At 40.8% G+C, this 21,891-nt stretch overlaps 1 protein-coding gene across 3 annotated transcripts in view; it reads right to left on the reverse strand.

Annotated features, from left to right (window-relative positions):
• The window catches only part of BMS1 (BMS1 ribosome biogenesis factor), a 46,541-nt gene extending 26,726 nt beyond the window's left edge, over window positions 1-19,815 (reverse strand). The window contains exons 1-13 of one of the 3 annotated variants that reach the window (XM_026446753.1): window positions 19,186-19,815; window positions 17,412-17,620; window positions 16,321-16,511; window positions 15,091-15,170; window positions 11,846-12,034; window positions 10,620-10,762; window positions 9,772-9,893; window positions 9,244-9,431; window positions 8,401-8,540; window positions 5,671-6,428; window positions 5,379-5,480; window positions 4,295-4,452; window positions 814-895 (exon numbers count right to left, since the gene is read on the reverse strand). In XM_026446753.1, the coding sequence (XP_026302538.1) occupies window positions 814-895; window positions 4,295-4,452; window positions 5,379-5,480; window positions 5,671-6,428; window positions 8,401-8,540; window positions 9,244-9,431; window positions 9,772-9,893; window positions 10,620-10,762; window positions 11,846-12,034; window positions 15,091-15,170; window positions 16,321-16,511; window positions 17,412-17,587 (2,329 nt within the window). In that variant the 5' untranslated portion in view covers window positions 17,588-17,620; window positions 19,186-19,815. Of the gene's footprint in view, window positions 1-813; window positions 896-4,294; window positions 4,453-5,378; window positions 5,481-5,670; window positions 6,429-8,400; window positions 8,541-9,243; window positions 9,432-9,771; window positions 9,894-10,619; window positions 10,763-11,845; window positions 12,035-15,090; window positions 15,171-16,320; window positions 16,512-17,411; window positions 17,621-19,165 lie in introns of all 3 variants that reach the window. The other 2 variants (XM_026446755.2, XM_026446754.1) reach the window with 2 other exon arrangements.
• Between the last annotated feature and the right edge of the window lie 2,076 nt (window positions 19,816-21,891).

Below are 21,891 nucleotides of genomic sequence, written 5' to 3' on the forward strand. Positions count from 1 at the left end.
CAGCCTGGGTAACAGAGCGAGATCCTGTCTCAAGACAAAACAAAAAGAATGACCTTCCAAAAAACCATGTGGCAGTTGTAATCCATAAAAATGACTCAATTCTAACACTTATGAATCTATCTTATGAAAATAAAAAGCGTGAGCCAAGAATTATTTCAGAGTTGTTCAATGTGGAGTTCTTTATAAAATGAGCAAAGTACAGAACTACTTAGATATTGAAAAAATTATGACTTCAATAATGGTATGATATTTAAATAATAAAAATGAAATCTTTGAAAAAATTTAATGACAAAATTTATATAAAGTACATCACTTAAGCAACCCTCCTGTCAAAAATTATATAAAGTACAACTAAAAACGTTTATACACATGATTTTTGAATGACTAGAAGGAAACTGTTGAAGAGCTTAACAAAGGTTTTTTATGGGTTAGTAGAATTCTGGTATGTTATGTACTTTTCATTCTAAATTTTCTACAATGCATACTACCTTTATTATGAAAAGAAAAACATAAATGCCATTTGTATGTATTTTTCACATCACACAAAATCTATTTTTAACAAATACATGATTAAAATTTATGGAAAGTTTCTCACTTTTAAGGTCCATATGTAGTAAATCAGTTAGCCAACTGAGAAAATAAGATCATCATAAAAGGAAAATCCAGAATATTACCTGGCTCATTACTCCTGTCTGAATTCTCCAAAGCATTTCACAAGTGACTATGATTTTCAATTTGACTATTATCTAAGATACAGAAGAAAATAAAGTTTAGAGAAGCCAGTGTTCCTGAAGAACCCAGCTCTTCACTTACCATCTTCTGCTAAGACCTTGGCTGCATCTTTATCATCTTCCCACTTTCCAGTCACGAAGCAATCTCTGATACTGTTCATAACCTTACGCAGAAAAGTGAGTACTTAGGTGAGATGTTCCAATCACTCAGCAAAACAACTCTAAGAAATGGCAGTAGGCAACAACTTGCCTTTCAATATTTCCCACCTTCATGGATATTCTCATTCCAAATGAGCCCAGGAAATAACTTTACCTTTGATGGAGACAGTATAACCACAGAGATAAAACACATTAAGCAGCTGATAGGGAAAGTATTAAATACTACTAGTCTACTAACCTCATAAGTAAACAAACAGATAATTACTAATTCAACTAATTTTCAATTGTATTAAGGTTTCTAAGGCGATGCAATGAGACAGTAGTTTACAAAGTTGGTCTTGCTATTTGTTAATCTAAACCTGTCTGTTTGAAAACTTAATTCCTATAAAATGGGAGAAGATATTTGTAAATTATGTATCTGATAAGGGACTTATATCCAGAATATATAAACAACACATACAACTAAGTAATTCAATTTTTGAAATGGGCAAACAATATGAAGAATATATACAAATAGCCAATAAGCACATGAAAACATGTTCAGCATCATTATCAGGGAAATGCAAGTCAACACTACAATGAGATACAACTTCACCCCCTCTAGGATGGCTATAATCAAAAAGACAGACAATAACAACTGCTGGTGAAGAAGTGGTGAAACTGGAACCCACATACAGTGCCAGTGGGTAAGTAAAATGGCACAGTCACTTTTGAAAAGAGAAATGAGAGAGTATAAAGCAAATGAATAATTATGCGATTCTCTAATTTCATCATCTTCTGATTCAACCAAGGAATAATTCTCCAGTGGAAGAATGAATAAGATGTAGTCCTGAATGTGAACTGGAAATATCTGTATGGACTCTCCTAGTTCGGGTCACTGAGAAGGCCTAGAAGTAATGACCAACTCACGGCAGTAAGCATTCCTATACCTAGGCTGTCATGTTGAAATACCATTTTGTACTAAAATAAATCAGGACTTCTTATGGGTGATTCCAAGTGCTCTCTCATATCACAGAGCAAGAATTGATCCAGAATGACTACGACTGTAACACAAGGACTCAGGAGCTGGTGTGCACAGACTCTCACAGGCCACAGGTGTGATAAAGAGGAGCTTCAATAACGGATAACAGGTGCAGGAGCACAAGGCACATCAACTACATTTATATCCATGACATCACAGTGATACTTACAAACAAGTATCCTTTGGAGAATCGCTCCAAAAACTGATTAAAAAATCAAGCACGGGCCGGGCGCAGTGGCTCATTCTTGTAATCCCAACACTTTGGGAGACCGAGGCAGGTGGATCACAAAGTCAGGAGTTTGAGACCAGCCTGACCAACACGGTGAAACGCCATCTCTACTAAATACACACAAAAAATTAGCCGGGCATGGTGGCAGGAGCCTGTAGTGCCAGCTACTTGGGAGGCTGAGGCAGAAGAATGGCATGAACCTGGGAGGCAGAGCTTGCAGTGAGCCAAGATCGTGTCACTGCACTCCGGCCTGGGTGACAGAGCGAAACTCCGTCTCAAAAGAAAAAAAAAATCAAGCATTTACCCTACATACATGGAAGTGAATAGTAGAAGAGGAAAAGTTTCTCTTTAAAGTATTACAGCTAATATATAAAGAGAAATGATTGAATAGAACACCACCACTCTAGAAATTGATGGTTCTAGGCATTGAGCACCAACAACTGATAACATCTAACATCATTAAAAGGACACAACCAGTCTTTATGCGCCTCCTAATGAGAAAACAAAGCAGTTTTGCTGAAAAATAAAAATCAAATTTAAATCCTGTCCAACTGCTAGATGTTTTGTCTACAGGGTAACTACAAATACATGGCTATTTAAATTCATCTTAACAAAGATTAAATAAAATTTAAAATTTAGTTCTCCAGTCTCATTAGCCACATTTAAAGAGCTTAGTAGTCACAAGTAGCCACAACCCACAGCTCAGATATACATTCTGCTCATCACAGAAATTCTATTAGTATTGCTCAGTACCCATTCACAGGAAATACAGGAGGGCCTGTGAAACTGCAGAGGGATGCAAAGCAATCCACAAAGTCCAGAATACAAGAAACTCTACAGACCAAAGACTTGGTTTATTAAATAAAATGTAACCAAAAAAGAAATGGGAAGGAAAGATTGTTCACTAAAAATGTTAAAAGACTGAAAAACAGTAAGGAAAATCAGGTAAAAGTAAACTGTGATGCTTACAGAAGCATGGAGGAAGAAACCAGGAAGAAAAGGAAAGCATCACCTTAAGAGGCTGGACCACACCTCCTTCTACAGGGAGGAAGGGGACTGTGGCTGGTGTCACAATTGAGCAGCAATGCTTGATTTCCCAGCCTGAGTGTTGAGTACAGGGATATTCACCTTCTGGCAACCCATTAAGCTAAACAATTGTTTTTACGTGGTTTTCTATATCTGTATTAAATTAAAAAATGGTTAAATAAAATCTCATAAAGTGCACTAAGTGTTATCTGGCGAATTACAATAGGCAGTATGATAGCAGGGCCTCTGTGAGAAGTGACATCTAAGCCAAACTGAATTGACAAAAAAGAAGGCAGCCTTTGGAAGATCAGAATATTCTAGAAGGGAATACAGAGAGAGGGGCTGGCGCAATGGTTCACTCCTGTAATCCCAGCACTCTGGGAGGTTCCAAGGCAGGAAGATCACGCAAACCCAGAGTTCGAAAGTAGCTCAACATGGTGAAACATTATCTCTACAAAAAATGCAAAAATTAGTCAGGCCTGGTGGCTCATGCCTATAGTCCCAGCTACTGTGGAGGCTGAGATGGGAAGATCTCTTGAGCCCAGGAGGTTGCGGCTGCATTAAGTCATACACTTGTGCCACTACACTCCAGCCTGGGCTGCAGAACGAGACCATATCTCAAAGAGAGAGAGAGAGAAAGAGAAGAGGTCTCAGAGGAGGTTGAGCTGTGGTGAGTTTGAGTACTGAATGAATTCCAGTGTGATTACAAAGTGGTGAACTGCAGGAAGAACATTTAGAGGTATCACAGATTTCTCTATGCTTACAAACAGTAGAAACCATAAATGTTAACTCAGGGGTGCTACATATATCCCAGTGATAAGACAAAAAATACATCTGATGTATAAAAACTTATGTGCTTATGTGTAATGCTTCAAAATAAAGATGCACACTACTGTTCACACTGGAAGCTGAACCTGTCCTCCGTGGGTCACGTACATGGTCTAACTAAACTCAGAACATGTTACTGTTTAGGATGCATGAAGTGCCCACTGCAATATCTGGGAGAATGACCTGTAATCCTGTAAAAATAAGAAGCCAACAACAGGTAAGCAATATTGACATCAGATAATCTTATTCTAAAACAATTCTCTAATTCTCTATTAAATCAAATGTACTACCCAGCCTTACCTCCTCTAAATCCCAGTCATGGGGGGCCTCCACAAGAAATCTGGAACAGTCCAAAGAGTCAGCCTTATGCTTACACTCTCTGTCAGGCTGGTTGACACGAAACAACCCTCCAAGCTCTTCTCGGGTATCTCCATCTTCTTCTTCATTATCTTCTGCCACTAAAGAGGACACCATGGTAGAAAAGTGAGAACAAAAACCACAGCCCTAGAAGACCCATTGTTTTTAACCAGTTAGGCCATGAGTCTTCGAACTCAGGAACTGAGGGCCTCTGTCTGTGATGGGTATGGCAATAGCCACATATGAGTTAGGCATTGAGAGGGTAGGGCAGTCATAGGTTAAGAGAGCCAGGAAGCTATTGCTCTACATGTGTGGGGCTCCTGCGCTCCTGCACGGCAGCAGCTAAGAGGCCGAGAAGGAGTGAGAATATTGGCGGTGGAGGGAGGGAAGGGACATTTAAAGGCTGAGCTTTAGATTACTAAAGAAGAGTGCTAAAGAGTGTTGAGCCTCTCATCACTAAGAGTACCTAGACAAAACCTGAATGAAAAACAGTATACAGCAACCTTCCCAATTCACTGGGCTGAGCCCAAAAGTCTCACCATGTGGCCTTGATCTCACCATGCAGTAACCAGGGAGCGCAATGTAAAGTTCATCACTATATATTTATTTTTGCATTAGTTCTACCAGAAAGAATATCTAGGTAAGTTTAGTAAAGCATAAAATCAGAGGACAAGGGCAAAAGGGAGAACAAAATGTGTTATACAGTGTTCTAATTCTCAGAAAGGAATAAAGTAAATATTTTTATGGGCAGAAATATTTTTTTGGCACTAATCTACAAAAAAATTCTCATGAAGGACTTTTAAATAGGGAACACAACATAATGCAATGGACAGCATTTGCATCAAGTTTTACAGCAAACCCATTAAATCTACTTTATGAGACCAATGTGTAGTCCTCATAAGCTGATGATTAGAGACATCTGTCAAACATGAAATGTGATGGACAGCAATTATGGATGTCAACAATACCAGCCCAATCCTCCAACCAATTCCCTCATCATTTCCAGCTCTGAACCAGAATTCTTTACCTGTCCCATAAATAAGCTTTCGGAGGTTTGGAGCTGCTTGCTGCTGCCTCAGAAAGGCCTCGGCTGCCTTTCTGGAAAGGTCTTCCTTCCACTTGAGGGCACCTGAAACGACCAATGCCAACCTCCAGTTAGGCTTGTTTACATGCCTTCCCTCCCTCAAGATCCAGCCACAATGCAGCATTTCAACAGTTAACAAAATCACAGAATCAACAGACCCCCAAATGGAGACATTCCATTGGGTACCATTTCGACAGCCAAGTTCACAGCAGCAACCAACTAAATTTAAGCTTACCTGAGGTTTCTTTGGAATCATTATTTTCTTCCTTGTAATCTTCTTCCTCTTTGAGTAAATCTTCTATATCACTGGTCTCATCAATTAAGTTCCTTGGCCCCAGTTTCTGACCACTGCTCACTTGAGAAGGCTTTGAAAGCTTTTTTCTAATAGTCTTTTCATTTTCTGAGTCCTCTTCCTCTGCACTGAGTGAGGAGTTTTCTTCAGATTCATCTTCAGACGCAAACGCCTCTTCAGCTGTGCAATGCCCAGAATCGGAAGTGAGGACAGCTGCTTTCTTCATCAGCAAAGACTTCTCCAGATTCACATGGTCACTCTGGCGATTAGCTGGCGACAGCCCTGCTTTACTACCTTCTCCAACAGCCTTTGATTCTGAAATGCCCCCCTCTCCTGCAGTGCTGTCCTCTTCTTCACTGCTTTCATCAGCTTCCTCTGCTTCCCCTTCTTCTGCTGAGCTCCTCTCAAGGTCATCGTCACTGTCAGCAAATGCTGGCAAATCCATTTCACTGTCTTCTTCCAACTCTTCAAGTTTCCGTCGTTTGACGCCTTTACCAGCCATATACTGATCAGTCATCTCAGCATTTTCCTCCTCTTCTGCTTCCTCATCACTAGAGCCGTTTTCCAACTCGTCATCTTCGGACATTTCATCATCTTCTTCATCACTATCTCCAGATTCATCTTCATCTCCAAAAATGGCTTTCCGACGCATTCGCCCAGTTTTTAAGTCCATTTGTTTTTCCTCCTTTGGCATCAATAGCCTGTATTACCAAGGAAATACAAAATAATTCAATTTGTACATTAATCAGCTAATCTAGAAATGGTAATACAGTCAATGAAAAATACAAAGAAACAGAAAATGTCAAGGAATTGTTTAAGATGACATAGCATAGGGAAAAATGATCTGATAAACAATGGAAGAATTAATAAGCAAACTCGGGCATGGTTCCCTAACACCACACTTCAAAAAAACTTAGAGAGAGAATAAAGGAATAACCCTTAAAAAACAAAAATCTAATTTTAGAAAAAAATTGCTCAAAAGGGAAGTTAGTGTTTTGTAGATTTTTTTGAAAGCTGATTAATTTCTAAGCTAAAAATACATGATCCTTAAGAGAAATGGCTGAGTCCAGGCCCAAGACAGACAGAAGGCAAAATGAGCCTGGATCCTCTTGTTCTGTCAGAAAGTAAGAAATGCTCAAAGACTAACAGAGACAGTTGAAAGGACACAGGAGACAGGCTGAAGGCTCCTGTGGCCAAATCTGGGACAGCACAGGCATCAGGAAGAATAATGATAGTGATGGAAAATAACCCATGGAACAAAACACAAGTGCATTAGTCAGCAGTGATACGGAAATAAAGGGGAGAAGTGAAAGCTCTTTGTTAAAAATGCCAGCTAACAAATGTAGGAGGAATGACAGAGGAAGAACATACATTTTAAGTCACCAGTGCCATAACTGATAGAGAAGAATCATCAGGAGGCTAAAATCACAGTATAAAAGAAAACTGTATGAAGCTATTTAATGTAGCAAGATATATAAAATTATGAAAACATAAATTTGAAAAAACTGAAAATCACACCAAAAGAGATGGATAAGTTAGAATACAGCAATAATAGGCCAGGCATAGTGGCTCACATCTGTAATCCCAGGACTTTGGGAAGCCAAGGCAGGAGGATTGCTTGGGCCCAGGAGTTCGAGACCAGCCTGGGAAACACAGTGAGACCTAATCTCTAGAAAAAAAAAAAAAAATTAGCTGGGAGTGGTGGCGCACTCCTGTAGTCCCAGCCACTTTGGGGGCTGAAGCGGGAGGACCACTTGAGCCTGGGAGCTCAAGGCTGAAGTGAGCCCAGATCATACCATTGCACTCTAGCCTGGGAGACAAAGTAAGATCCTGTCACACACACAAAAAAGAATACACCAATAATAACAAAATGGTGACTACATAAAGACTGTATAGAAAAAGGAAATGCTCAGAATATAGAAATAAAATTATGTATTTTAACTGTAACTATATTAGAACAGAGTATTCTTGTAGACAAAGATGACTAGAAGGATATGCAAAAATGAAAATCGCTAGTAACCTCATTATAAAGGAGTGATCTTTCGGTGAACACTTCGTATCTGTCAGGCATTCTGCTAGGTAGTTTATGCATATTGTAACAAATTACAAACTAGATAATCTCAAAATTTTCAGATAAATTTTACTGGGAGTCATCAATCAATACAACAAAACCACTGTTTTGCAAACATTGACCATGTATAAAGGTATACAAATTCCCAACCCAGACTGAAAAATAATTCACATAAGACATACATCCATGGAAACCTACCCACGGGAGATAATACAGCATAATCTAAATAAAACTTTCAGAGACAAGGCACGTGGCTTCTGGACAGGCACAAACTCCTTGACTCTGCTCTAGTGTTTTGCCCACCAAAAGAAAGCCAAGTGGCCTCACGTCTCTTAAAACACAAAAGGCAACCTATGGAAGATGGCATGGTATTTGAGGAATATTTGGGGTCTGTTGAAAAATGCATCCTGTATTTTATTTCAAGAAAAGACTCCCTGTAATGTCAGGTAAGTGAAGAGCCCTCAGAGACACATGCACACACAAAGAAAAACAAAACAACATAGAATGAATCCCACCAAAATGTGTTATGATGGCTGAATTATGGGTGATATGATCTTCTGTAATACATCTTTTTATTAAAAATAGAAAAAAAGCAGATTTACCCTTGATTATCTATATCCTCTGACCCAAGTGGCTTGGAATCAGAAAACAGTGTCATTCGACTTGAAGCCATCTTGGCATCAATGGTGGAGTAGGTAGAGATGAGACTCTGGACCAGTTCATGGGTGGGCCCCACCTCGTCCTGTCAAGATCACCAAGAAAGAGCATGTGAAAAAAGCACAAACATCCTGGAGAGACACTGGTTTCACTCAGTTTCTCAAAATTATCTTAGACACATTTCCTAAGAACCTTTCTTAATGCCTCAAAAAGCAGAGAAGAAAATCCTTACAACAAAGCTTGAAATGGATCCCCATCTCCATTAAACTTTTCCAAAGTTCAGGGAGTATATAACCTGATAACCTAAACACCTAGCTAAAAAAACCTCAGCTCCAATGCTACAACAATGCTAGCTTTTCTAACATTTTAAAATAACCCTGATTTTAACCCAATAAAATTCCACTTCAGAACTAAGAAATAAATATTTGAAATCCACTTTAAAATACAGAATGAGGAGACCATTGTGAATGAGAAAAAGACCAATGAGAGCTGAAAAGCATACTGATTTTGTACAAACGGGGATGGGCCGTGCAGGCACCACATGGCAGCAATGCCTGCGCTGGGGCCACGGATCAGGGAGGAATGGACAGGACTCTTCTGCTTGGTACAATGAAAAAAAAGTATTCTTCTTATCCTATATATTTACAATATGCATTTGGGCCTTTATTATAAGTACAAGAGAAAAATCTTCAATAAATAAAAGCTGACTACATTATTTTTTGTGATTAAAAAATAGATTCAGAAAGAATAATGAGAGTTCAGAGAAATGACTCCCATCTCACTGATACCTGAAAACCGTGGCTGCCACCAAGGTCAACATAGACAGCGTCTTTGTCATACAGCACACCCCCAACTCCAGAAAGAGGCGCATAAACCAGCTTCTCCTTCTCATTTAAACAGCGCTTCTTTTGTTGTTCAGGAAGAGCACAAGGGTCTGGGAGGAAACTGATGTCACTCACAGCAAAATCTCCTACCCCTGGAAGACAGGACCAAAAGCAGGCTTCAGCTGACAAGAAGTCAGAAGTATCTACTGTTGACTGGGGGTTAAAAACGAGCCATAGTCCAAGGGCTTAACCCATGACACTAAAGAAGGGCATTGTGCCACACTGGAACAGTGGCCCTCTAGCTACAAGACAAGAGGTCAGAGAAGAGGGGATTCGGTAACACCTTTGCAGGCCTGCACAGAGCTGGGTTACTTTAAAAGCCTCCAGCAAGGCCATCTTCCCTTGTTTGGTCATTTTTCAGTTTTCATGAGAAATGAAGTTATCCCAAGAATCCTATGTGTAATTCTAGTATGTTCTACAACAAGAGAATACCTGGCATGTGAATTTGGCTTTTATTTTTCAAGTGTGCTCCTCTTAAATAACCATAAAGTGACACCTTCCGGTCACATCTGATGTTTGTTCGGATATCCTCTGGGTTTGTCAAATCTTCCATCCTAGAAAAATAAACTCAATCATGCAGCAGAAATGAATGCCAAAGTTCTTATACCTCCTTTCAGGTGTCAATGACTCATCACACTATTGTCCACTAAGCACATCACTTAGAAAACTAGAAAATGCAGAAATAAGGAAGCACTGTTCACCATCCAGCAGAAGAAAGGGGGCAGGCACACAACTGTGTCTCTAGGCTGAAAGTGACATTTTCATTCCAGAAGACACCACACAGAGAGATGACGTCCACCTGGGGTCGGGGAAGAGTGAAGAACATATTCAGAAAATCCCTTTCTGGAAGAGGGCAAGCCTGTGCTTTGGGATTTTTACTGTGGCTTGGATGCTGGCAGGTGGAAAAATGGTATTCCAGGCTGAGAAAACCACATGAGGAAGAGCACAAAGGAAGGAAACTGAAGGCACACACGAAGGACTCAAGCACCCGGGCACGAAGGCAGCATCACTCAAAACTGAGGCTGAACGTAGGATGGGGCCACACTCTGTAGCCTTAAATGCTTCCAAGTCCTCCCATTTTCCTAAACATCTCATAATTAATTTACTCCCAAAGGCATAGCATCTTTGAGCAATGATATAAGTAGACATTTTCCATCAACTACACTTCTATCTCCACTATTCAAATCAGCACAAAATGAATCCTATCACTGTTCTTTTTCTAGCCTTTTTAGCTTTGAAATATATGGCCCAGGAAGCAACAGTTTACAATCATGTTTTACCTGTCTGCCAGGATATAAGGGTGAGAAGTTTGCCATGTGAGAGGCCTAAACTTCATAACTGTAATAAAACGGCCCAGATTGTGGATTTCTTGGTTTTGATATTCTCCATGCACCATTCCAGAAAGGTAGAACAGCTTGGCACCCTAAACATTAGAGCAAAATTAAAAATTAAATTTCAATTAAATTCTCATCAATACTGCAACAAATAAAAGTTCTAAACAAGAAGCAATCCTAAGAAGTGAGACTTCCAGCAAAGTCACCGTCCTGAGGCTTCCAGGGCCTTGTTGGCTTCTTTCAGGACTTATTAGAACCCCACAGAGGCAGACTGCTCTGCAGCCGAGCAGGGGCATCCATCTAAGTAATGGTGAGGAGAGGGAGGTGAGGCGTCTGAGCACAGAAACGGTTCTGTGGCCGATGGACCAGAACAGTATAGAAAGGAAGGGGCAGTGCCTGGTCCTGTAACTAGGAGAAATTTCTGATGTACTCTATTATATAAAATCCTGACCCCCAAACAGCCAGACACTGCCTGGCGCAGCAGGTACAGAGACAAATGAGATACACCAAGAAGCCCAGAACAAGCACTCTCTTGAGGGAAACCTTCCAGAAGACTGAACACACACACAAAGGAATTCAGCAGGCCAGAGACTGAACACACACACAAAGGAATTCAGCAGGCCATAGACTGTGAACACACACACACAAAAGCATTCAGCAGGCCAGAGGCTGAACACACACACAAAGGAATTCAGCAGGCCATAGACTGTGAACACACACACACAAAGGAATTCAGGAGGCCAGGGACTGTGAACATACACAAACGGAATTCAGGAGGCGAATCCTGGAGAGACGTTTAGTAATGTCTCTTCAGTAATTTTACTGTTTTTTTTGAGACAAGAGTCTCACTCTGTCACCCAGGCTGGAGTGCAGTGGCGTGATCTCAGCTCACTGCACCCTCTGCCTCCTAGGCTCAAGCAATTCTCACTTCTCAGCCTCCTGAGTAGCCGGGATTACAGGTGCGCGCAACCACACCCGGCTAATTTTTGCATTTTTAGTACAGATGGGGCTTGGTCATGTTGCTCTGAGCTCAAAACTCTAGGCTCAAGTGATCCGACCGCCTCTGCCTTGCAAAGTGCTGGGATTACAAGTGTTAGCCACTACGCCCGGCCTCTTCAGTCTATTTTAAAAGGATTATACTGCTAGTATCCAACAGTCATTTCTCCTCTTACCGGGTAAACTTCTGTCCAGAACCTGTGTTTTAATCGCTTCTTTGTCTTCTTCAGTTGCTTATTATGCTTGAAGGAGTCGAGGTGGGTGAGAACTCCCATAATTTTAGGAAAGCCATGTACTTGACAGATGTTTAGAAACTCAAATGTTTCCATTTCAAACCCAAAGCTGGCATCTATAAGCATCAGTACCTAAAAGCAGAACACATCATTTTTCAAAGAAACTACCAAAACAGACCACTTACACTAGGGGTTGGCAATTGGCCACGGGCAAAATCCCGCCCATCACCTGTGTTTGTAACTAAAGTTTTATTGGAACATAGCCACATTAATTCACTTATATCTTGTCTATGGCTGCCTGTGCACTACAACGGCAGAGCTAAGTAACTGCAAGAGACATGGCCCACAAAGCCAAAAATATTTACAATCTGGCCCTCAACAGAAAAGTCGCACTCCAGACTAAATCAAATAACCGCATAGGCATCACCCAGACAGAGAAACCACCACCCTCTGACTTGCTCTAAAAGCCAACTATAAGACGATGTCCACTAGGATGCAAACTTCCATTACAAGAATTTTAATGTATGAGAAGTAACTCAGAAAAGGCTGGGTCTTACCTGGCCCTTACCTAAGAAATTCTAATTTAAAGAAATCAAGTTTTCTGTGAGGTATTTTAAAGCCAAATAACAGGTCTCTGACATCCAAAGAATGGGAAGAAAGTGATAATCAATGAAATATATTAAATATGTACAGAAAACCAATCTCTTCTTTCAATCTCCTCACAGAAAAAAAAAAATCTGTTTTTCGCTGAGAAGTATGCAGTGGAAACCTCTATCTTATATGTTAATTTGGATAACTCAATTTCTAAGAAATTTTTTTTAAATAGCTGCCATTTTAGAATTAGGTCAAAAAACAGTAAGATTATGATGAATGGTAGTCTGTAAGAAAATATAAGCAGATGAGACCAATTTTTAACTTTTAAGATGCTTCAAAGATGCAAAATAATTTCAGAATTGATTCCTGGAAACTTCTAGTTTAAGTATTAAAAACATTTCTGTTTTTATTTTTGCATAGATAACTAAAAATAACAACAACAAAAAAAAATGGAAACAGAAATGCCCATCTTTGATTAAACTAGGAAACATTCAAAATCCGAAACCACAGAATATATGAAGGTGGGCTTGTGAGAAAGCACAGCTGCCACCGTGGACTGAGGCAGCAAGCACAGCTTTCCAGCAACACTGGACCAGCTCAAAGGACAGGCGGAATATCCTCACACTACATTTAATGCCACAGAATGCCAGGGGGCAAGCAGCTGGTTGTAGGGTCAGGAATAACGGGGAACAAACAGTCCCTCAGCTGCCAGTCTTTGTCATCTAAGCCAGTGTTACTCCCCTAATCCACACATGCACGTACACACCCAAATTCACGTATTGTGTGTGCCTTTGCTGTACACAGGAGGCTTTGACAACCCACAGCAGAACAATCAACATAAGCTAGGCTAAATAAATTATGGTGCCTCCATAAAATGGAATATTATATTAAAAAGGAGGCAGAATTACAGTACGTACTTATTATATACCTCCAAGATACATTATATGAAAAAAGCAAAGCATAGAACAGTGTGTAAAATAAGCTACCATTTGTGTTTTTAAAGGGTGGTATGTGTGTTTATATGTATCTAGAAGGATACTGCTCTGCAGGGATCTGAGAGACCAGCGGTTATACCAAGGAAAAAGAAAAATGCACATTGTGTGTATCCTGCATTACAGTTAGAGTAGTTTACCAAATGTGTGTGTTCCTTTTGAAAAATCTTTAAAAGATTTACATAATAGGCATCTCTCTCAATGATGGATAAGAGGCTGGGAAGGTGAGCAGGGAGGGAGGAACAAAGAGGGAAAGGTTAACAGGTACAAAAATACAGTTAGACAGAATAAATTCTGGTGTCCAACAGCACAATAGGGTGGACTATAATTTATTATATAATTCAGAATAACTACAAGAATGAAATTGAAATGTTCCTAACACAAATAAATGATAAATGTTTGAGGTAATGGATATCCTAATTACCCTGATTTGATCATCACACATTGTATGCTTCTATCAAATACCACATGTAGCCCATAAATATGTATAACTATTATGTATCCATAATAATTATAAATAAAATTAAAGGCATCTCTTAATATGTATGTCTTTAATATTAGAAACTTGCTACATTTTACATAAAAGAGAAACAAATGACTTCTATGAACTATTTTGATCATTTCAAGTACATAAGATTTAGTAAGCTTACACTACATTAATAATAACTTATTTTTACTAATAGTAGCATTACGTGTTCAAAATTTGAATGTTATTTAGTTTTCTGACATTACAATGGCACAACTTTAAAATCTGTATTACTTTTTACTTTATATTTTAGGAGTATTCCTGGGCCAAAGTATAAAATCTGTAGCTCTTTGTCACCAAACAGCTGTCTAAAAAAAACCAAGGTATCTCTCACCCCACACTTCCTAATCAATACGGCTTACTTTTTTGCTAATTTGTTTTTATTTTTGCTAATTTAAAACATAAGTTAATAGAATACCAGAATAGTGAACATTATCATTTCCATAAATGCAAGAGTGTGTACATTTTCCATACACTGAGTACTGCCTAGATTTTTTATTGCTAACTCTGACCACTTCTTCAGGGCAATTCATGTACTTACTTTAGCATTATCATTAAGGATGAAGGTTCTGGAACCATCAGGAACAAGGGTCCCATCTTCACACAAGTTATTTAACTGCTGGGAAGCTCTATTTCATCTTCTGTAAACTACAGATAATAACTACTCACCTCAAGGGTGCATCAAGGCTTTATGTAAGCTAAATTTGTAGAAAGCAGTTAGCACAGTGCCAGGAAGAGTCCAAGAAAAAATGGTACTTACTATGATATATTTGTACGTATACATGTATACATATTAATGAGCTCTTATTAGTTGTGTTCATTAAAGGTTTTCTCCATCCTGTGATTTGCTTTTAGATTTTGGAATACATTTCATTGTGCACATTCCATTTTTATTATTAATATCACAACATTTATTACCATAATTATTATCAATTCAATCATATCTACTGTATCACTGATGATGACCATGATTCCTTTAATAATCACAGGACTCTCTTCCCTTCATCACGGGATAAATAACCTATCACGATGTTGTAAGTCTCCATCAGCACCCCAGGCTGCCCCTGCTGACTTACCAGATCTGCTACTTTAGCCAGATCAATCATCACGTTAATATCACACCCGCATTCAATAATGGTGAGTCTGCGCTTTTTACCTATAAGTGAAAAGATGAAAATTTTACTTTAAAAAGATCCTGAAAAAACTCTAACCATAAACTCTAATTTTCATTTTTTAACTGCATCCAGTAAAACATCATATAAGTTTACAGGAGTGTACCAGAAGTTCGTTTTTATAGGCAAAAACTGGTAAAATAAAATAAATTCCATTCTGTTTTTCTTACTGTGTTCTAAATTTAAATAATATCAAAAGTCTACCCAGATGAATAAAAGTGCTCAAACAGGGAAAATTCTGACTGCACAGGCTCCATGATAACCATGATCCTGCTATTCAGCTGCAGGCCAAAGTCTTTACCTCTATCAAAACTTCCCATATTCCCACTGTAGCTACAAACATCTTCAAACATAATGCAACAGAATATTCATATCAATAATTATTTCTAAATTAAGGTAAAAAGAAAATGGTCAAGAAATTATGGGCTGGGTGCAGTGGGAGGCCAAGGCAGGTGGATCCCTTGAGCCCAGGAGTTTTGAGACCAGCCTGGGCCACATGGGGAAACCCCATCTCTCCAAAAAAAAAAAAAAAAAGGGAAAAAAAAGAAAAATTAGCCAGGCGTGGTGGCATACACTATTCAGGAGGCTAAGGTAGGAGGATTGCCTGAACTTGGGAGGTTGAGGCTGCAGTGAGCTGTAATCATGTAATCACACCACTGCACTCCAGCCTGTGCCACAGAGTAAGACTCTGTCTCAAAAAAGGGAAAACAAAATATGGATGTTCCAAAGATAAAGAAAAGCCTCAATCCAACTATACTATTGCAATGACAAGAGATTTCAGACTGCACCTTCCCATTCTACCACTGGAAGTTTGTTTCATTTTCCCTCAAACTTGGAAAGGTCACCATCTCCCAAAGCAGACAATTCTCATAGGAAAAAGAGAACACTCGCACCTCCACCAGAATGTGGCTTCATAAGGCAAGCATGTGCACATTTTCAATGTGAACATTATTACATACTTATCTCCGGGAACTTACCCTTTTCTGAAGCTATAGCCAACTTAGTAAAAGTATAAGAGAGGTAACATGATATGACAATATTTAACATGTTCCGCTCAAGAAAACAACAAACGCATGCATGTCCCTCAGATGACAACAGCCACGCCAACTCTGCGTCTGTGGCGGCATCTCCTACCTGACACAATCGTCACAGGGCCTCTGATCTCGGTCAGCTTCTGCCGGGTGAAGTTCCGAATGAGGCATTGTATCAAAGTGCTCTTTCCAACTTTTGGAGGCCCCATCACCACTACCACTATTGGTGGGGGCTCCAGTGGAGTTCGATCAACCACTGGAATATGATGCTTTTTTGTCTTCAAATCCTGAGTCCTATTCATTAAAAATAAATAAATAAATAAATAGTAAACTCACTTTCAAAATAGAGTAAAAGGTATCAACTTTATAAGTAGACTTTTTTAGTACATTCATATATATGAGTACTTTAGCACATTTTATTGAGAGGACAACAGACAATACATAATTAACTTGTCAGTTATTAACTTGTTAACTTCTGGCCCCATCCAAATAACTGCTGTTCAATAAAGATATAACAAGACAACTTCAATAGCATAGAGAGCTGAAAATTAAACACTCCTTAAATTATCTGACTGTTTTAAGAGTGATTTTAATAGTTTTTTAAAAAACCAAAAGGTAAATACCGAAGCAGTGCATCATAACAGAGCAGAGGCTCTGGAGTTAAATTTGGCTCTCCTACTTAATGGTTACATGATTGGAGGTAACTTGTTCTCTTGACCTCAGTTTTCTTACCCATAAAATGAGGGCAAGAATGATTCCTACTCTGGTAAGGCTGCTGGAAGCATTTAGTTGAATAATGTTTAAAGTATACCACTAGGCATATCACAAGGACACACTAAATAAAGCTACGTTAGTATTAAATACTGTAATTTTTGTATTTTATATTACAACTATATAAAACATACCTGGGGGGAAAAAGCACACTTATCACCATAGAAACAGTTTAAAATTTAGGAATAAACAAATTCTATAAATTCTTGCATCTTGGGCAATAAACACCAACCAGTGTGCAGATGCTGGAGGCAAGGCAGCTTCTATGGGAAAGTTTCTCACGTTTTAGTGAAAGCCACACACCACGCATCTCCATGTCCTTTGGAGCTGGACTAGACTCATGAATCCAAATGTCACCTGTGAGAGGCTCCTACTATTTAAAAAGAATCAATGGAAGAACGACCAGGCTGTACCCTAACATACCTGTGAAAGGATCGAGCCATCCGCACAGCAGACTGAACTGCAAAAGCTTTGGGATTTCTCTTCCGGGCATCTTCTTCGTCTCCTAGCTGGAGATCTTGCAGATGCCGCCTCTTTTTCTTTTCAGCTTTGGGCCCACTGTTTTTCTTTCTGTGTTTTTTCTGGTCCTTAGTCTCCATTGTGGCTATTTACCAATAACAAGTAACTCTAACCTACAAGGAAGAAGGTTGGGGTAAAGAGGTGGGAGAGGCATTTTACAATCCAGGCAATACCCAGGGAAAAACAGTAAATTTCATTTATTTCTTTATGAAGAGATGATGTATTTATTTACTGAACAAGGGTAGAAATTGCTTAACCATTGCCAATTTCATTTCTGTTATGCTATAAATTAGATGAGTTACGTCTCCTATAGTTACATTTTATTGTTGTTACTTTTTATTCCTCTTAAGTGTCAACATCAGCAGTATCTATTTCTGCAAGGATAGAAATATTCTATATCTGTATTTTTCAGCCATTTAGCCATCAGCCACATGTGGTTACTTACAATATACTTAGGTAAACTGAAAAAATGAATTTTTAATTAATTTCATTCTAACTCTAAAGTCACATGTGGCTACCACACCGGACAGCTCAGACCTAGGTTTCAACTGGAGTAATGAAGTGGTTTCCTAACTTAAACTAAAACTTAAATTTTAATAAAAAATGTAAAACGTTTTTATGAACTTACAATATGATCGCAGTATTACTTTTAGTACCTGTTGACTCTGTGAAACTCCTAAATTACTACTTACATACATTTGAGAAATAGCAATATCTTAGCACATTTTATAGAGTACAACAGACAATATATAATTAACTTGTCAATTATTAACTTGTGAGATAGGACTGGTTCTAGATGATACCTGGAGACCCCATGAACTTACAGAGACCCTTCCAGTGATTTCTGAGTTACCTGGGAATCTGTGGCTAATAAATTGGTAATCACTGAATTAGTGAGTTTTTTAAGGAAATCGGGCTGCATAAAATCTGACAGCTTGATTTAAAGGGGGAGCAGGATGCCATTTCATTCAATTAAGGTACTGTATTCATTCTGTTTAATAAATATTTTGTCTGTCTATGATGTGCTAGGCACTGTGCCAGTAAATGGATACAGCTATGGTCTGACTTGCAGAGGAAATCCAAACTAGTATCTTCCGCGCCATGCAATAAGGGCGACATTGGAAGGCTGCACAGGGTGCTACTGGAGCACGGAGGTAAGTCAGAGGCTTCCCACAGACCCACACACCAGCGGAAACAGAAAGTCTTCATATATCACCATAATGTCAAGAACACTGGCCGGGAGTTAGGAGAGCTAGGCGCTAGGAACGCTTTGAATCTGAAGACCTGTGTGATTTCAGTGATTATGTTTCTTCTCTGCTATATTTTAGTTCGGAACTTGTACTAATGTTTCTTTCCCTGTCCTTCTTCGGTGGGAAAAGCACAATTTCGGGTCAACAGATCCGGCTCAGGTCTAAGTCGCCTGCCGAGACCACGTCGCCAGGAAACTACGTCTCCCAGCCACCTTCCCTCCCTGTCCGGGCTCTCTGTAGGGATTCATCCGGTCACTCTCCCAACGACCACAGGACACCTCCGGCAGATGAGAAATACGCCGCTCCTCGGGAGCAAAGATGACCCAGAGGACCAGGGAAGGACCTTCCCACGCGCACGACTCGTGATCTTCCCAGTGCCCCAGAACCAGCGACCCCACCGCCGCCTACCCCAGCCCGCTGTACTGAACCTGCTGGCAACTGCGACTCCTCAACTCAGCATGGACACCGCCGGAAACGGAAATTCACCGTCGCGCCGAGTCTCCGGCGGGAAACAAGAAGGCAGAAAAAAGAGACCGGCGTGGGGACGGCTTTCAGGGCCTGAAGAAAGTGCTGAAAAGCTGAGTGCGGACGCAGGCGCAGTCCGCGCAGTGCGTTTCACCGGGTCCGGGTACCTACCGAAGCCGCTCCACCACGCCCTGGGAATCCGCGGCCTCAACTTCCGCAGTGGGACTCTGGAGCAGCGTTCACCGCGCTCGCCCAAGTCCTCGCCGAAGGCCAGGGCGGCTCTGCGGCCTGGCGCCGGTTAGTTAGTGTGGTGCAAAAGCCGGAAGGAGATACATTTGGTCTTGGCCTCCCGGCAGTCACCGTGCCAGGGACGAATGGACTATCGCTCGATTTGGAGTCCATTTCCTCCTCTTTAAAGATGACAGATGAGGGGGATCTCGCGTTCTGGGGTGCCCTAAAGCCCTCTTTTGGCAGGGCGCGGGGTCTCACGCCTGTAATCCCTACACTTTGGGAGGCCGAGGCGGGAGGATCGCTTGAGCCCAGGAGTTCAAGACAAGCCTGGGCAATATAGGGAGACTATCTCTCTCTCTCTAAAAAAAGAAAAAAAAAAAAAAAAAAAAATTAGCCGGCGTCGTGCCGGACACCTGTGGTGCTTGTGGTCCCAGCTACTCTGGAGGCTGAGGTGGGAGGATCGCTTGATCCCAGGAGATGGAGTTTACAGTGAGCTGAGATGAGCCACTGCATTCCAGCCTGGGCGACAGAGCAAGACGCTGTCTCTAAGAAAAATAAATAAAATAAGGCCCTCTTTTGCCAGGACCAACAAACCCTGAGGGCAGGGACAAACTGACCAAGCCCAAACTGCCCCGCCTTCCCTGCTCCCAGGAAAGGGCTTTCCCTGAGGGAACAGAGCATCTTGCCATTTTTTTCCTGCACAGCTTTGCCTTCCCAGGGATCCGCCCATTGCCACCTGAGGAAATGCCTTGGAGTCCATCTAATCCCCAGCCCAGCTACTTGGGACGCCTACAGCGCGTACATTGTCAGAGGATGCATCTTCCTGTAGTCTTAGAGGGTTTCTTTTCAATATGATCCCGCTGGTGCATTCAAGGCTCAGTTCTACACCAAAAACTAGGCCCACTCCTGTCACGAGAACCCCAGGTGTCAGGTCCTCTCACAGGCACCTTGTTCTTGCCCTCAGCAGCCCCCAGGTATTCACTCCGCATATACTATATACTGGGTGCTGGACTAAGGAGGCTACCTATGTGGCACATGCTTCTCTTTCTGTGAAGAGCTTAGAATATTGTAACTTCTTCACACTACACCGCTTACTTCTTGAAGATTTCAGTATCCAGGTAGATAATCCTTCCAACGTCATTTTGGTCTCATGAAGCCCACTCCAGTCCTCTGCCCTACCTTAGCTTCCCCCTCCCTCCATGATCAGACCTTAGACCTTGTCAGGTCCAAGGACTGCAACCCCCACAGTATCCCACTCTGACCACCACCTCCTGTCTATCCAGGTCACTCCCTATACTGTCCTGAAACAAAACTCCTGCAACCTTACCAGCACCTCCAATCCAGATCTTACTACCTGTTTACTGTTTCTTCCTTCCTTTATGGCCCTCTCTAGTGAGCCAGCTTAAACTCCATGGCCAACCATTCTCATTGATCCCTTGCACACCTCCTTAACTCATGCACCTCCCTGTCACCTTCTATCTGCTTGGTAAGATTGGAGCCCTGGATAAACCCAGCTCTCCATCTATTCCATGCCACAACGATGTAACTAAACATTGCTGGAGGAAAACAGGACCATGCCAGCAGTCCTCACTTTAATCATTCTTTGCCTGGTCTATTCAATCTCCCATTGTTCCAAGTGAGTATTTCACACTTCCTTCTCTCTGTTCAATCCTTCCCACTGCCTCTCCCTTCCTTGCCTCCTGCTTTGCTAAGAGAATAGAAGTGGTCAAAGTCTTCCACAGACTCCCACCTCCACCTCCACCCATCTATCTCCTATTGCCTGCCTGTGACTGTGGATGAACAACCACTATGTCCAGCCAAAGAATCCTGCACTGGACTGCTGAATCCCATCATCTCTTACTGCTCCAGGGTGTCACTCCAGCCAGCCTATCCTTTCTCTAACATCAGCAGTATTTCCCTTTCTACTGGACTCTTCTCATCATCACACAACATGCAGCTATTTCTGTCATCTTCAAAACAAAGAAATTACTCGACCCTATTTCCTATACCAGGACCTGCACCTTTTGCAGCAAAACTTACAAAAGAACGGTCAATACATACTCTGGCCCCTCTCCTATTCTCTTTGATTCACTTGTCTCACAGGATTCCACCTGCAGCCCTGGATGCTCTTTCTCAGCTGCCTTTGCTGGTTCCCCTGCTCTCACCTATTTAAATTAGAGCAAGGCCATAGGTTTCGGGCTTCAGTTTTCTTTTCTTCTGTGTCTATACTTATTCCCTGGATGATCTCATTCTGTCTCAGTTTTATATTCCATCTGTGTCAGTAATTGTTATGTTTTGGGTCTGTCCCTGCCCAAATTTCATGTGGAATTGTAATCCCCAGTGTTAGAGGTGAGGCCTGGTGGGAGGTGATTGGATCATGGGAGCAGAGTCTTCATGAATGGTTTAGCACCATTCCTCTAGTGCTGTTCTCGTGATAG

The sequence above is a fragment of the Piliocolobus tephrosceles genome, chromosome 9 (assembly GCF_002776525.5).
Source record: "Piliocolobus tephrosceles isolate RC106 chromosome 9, ASM277652v3, whole genome shotgun sequence".
Classification (NCBI taxonomy): Eukaryota; Metazoa; Chordata; class Mammalia; order Primates; family Cercopithecidae; genus Piliocolobus; species Piliocolobus tephrosceles.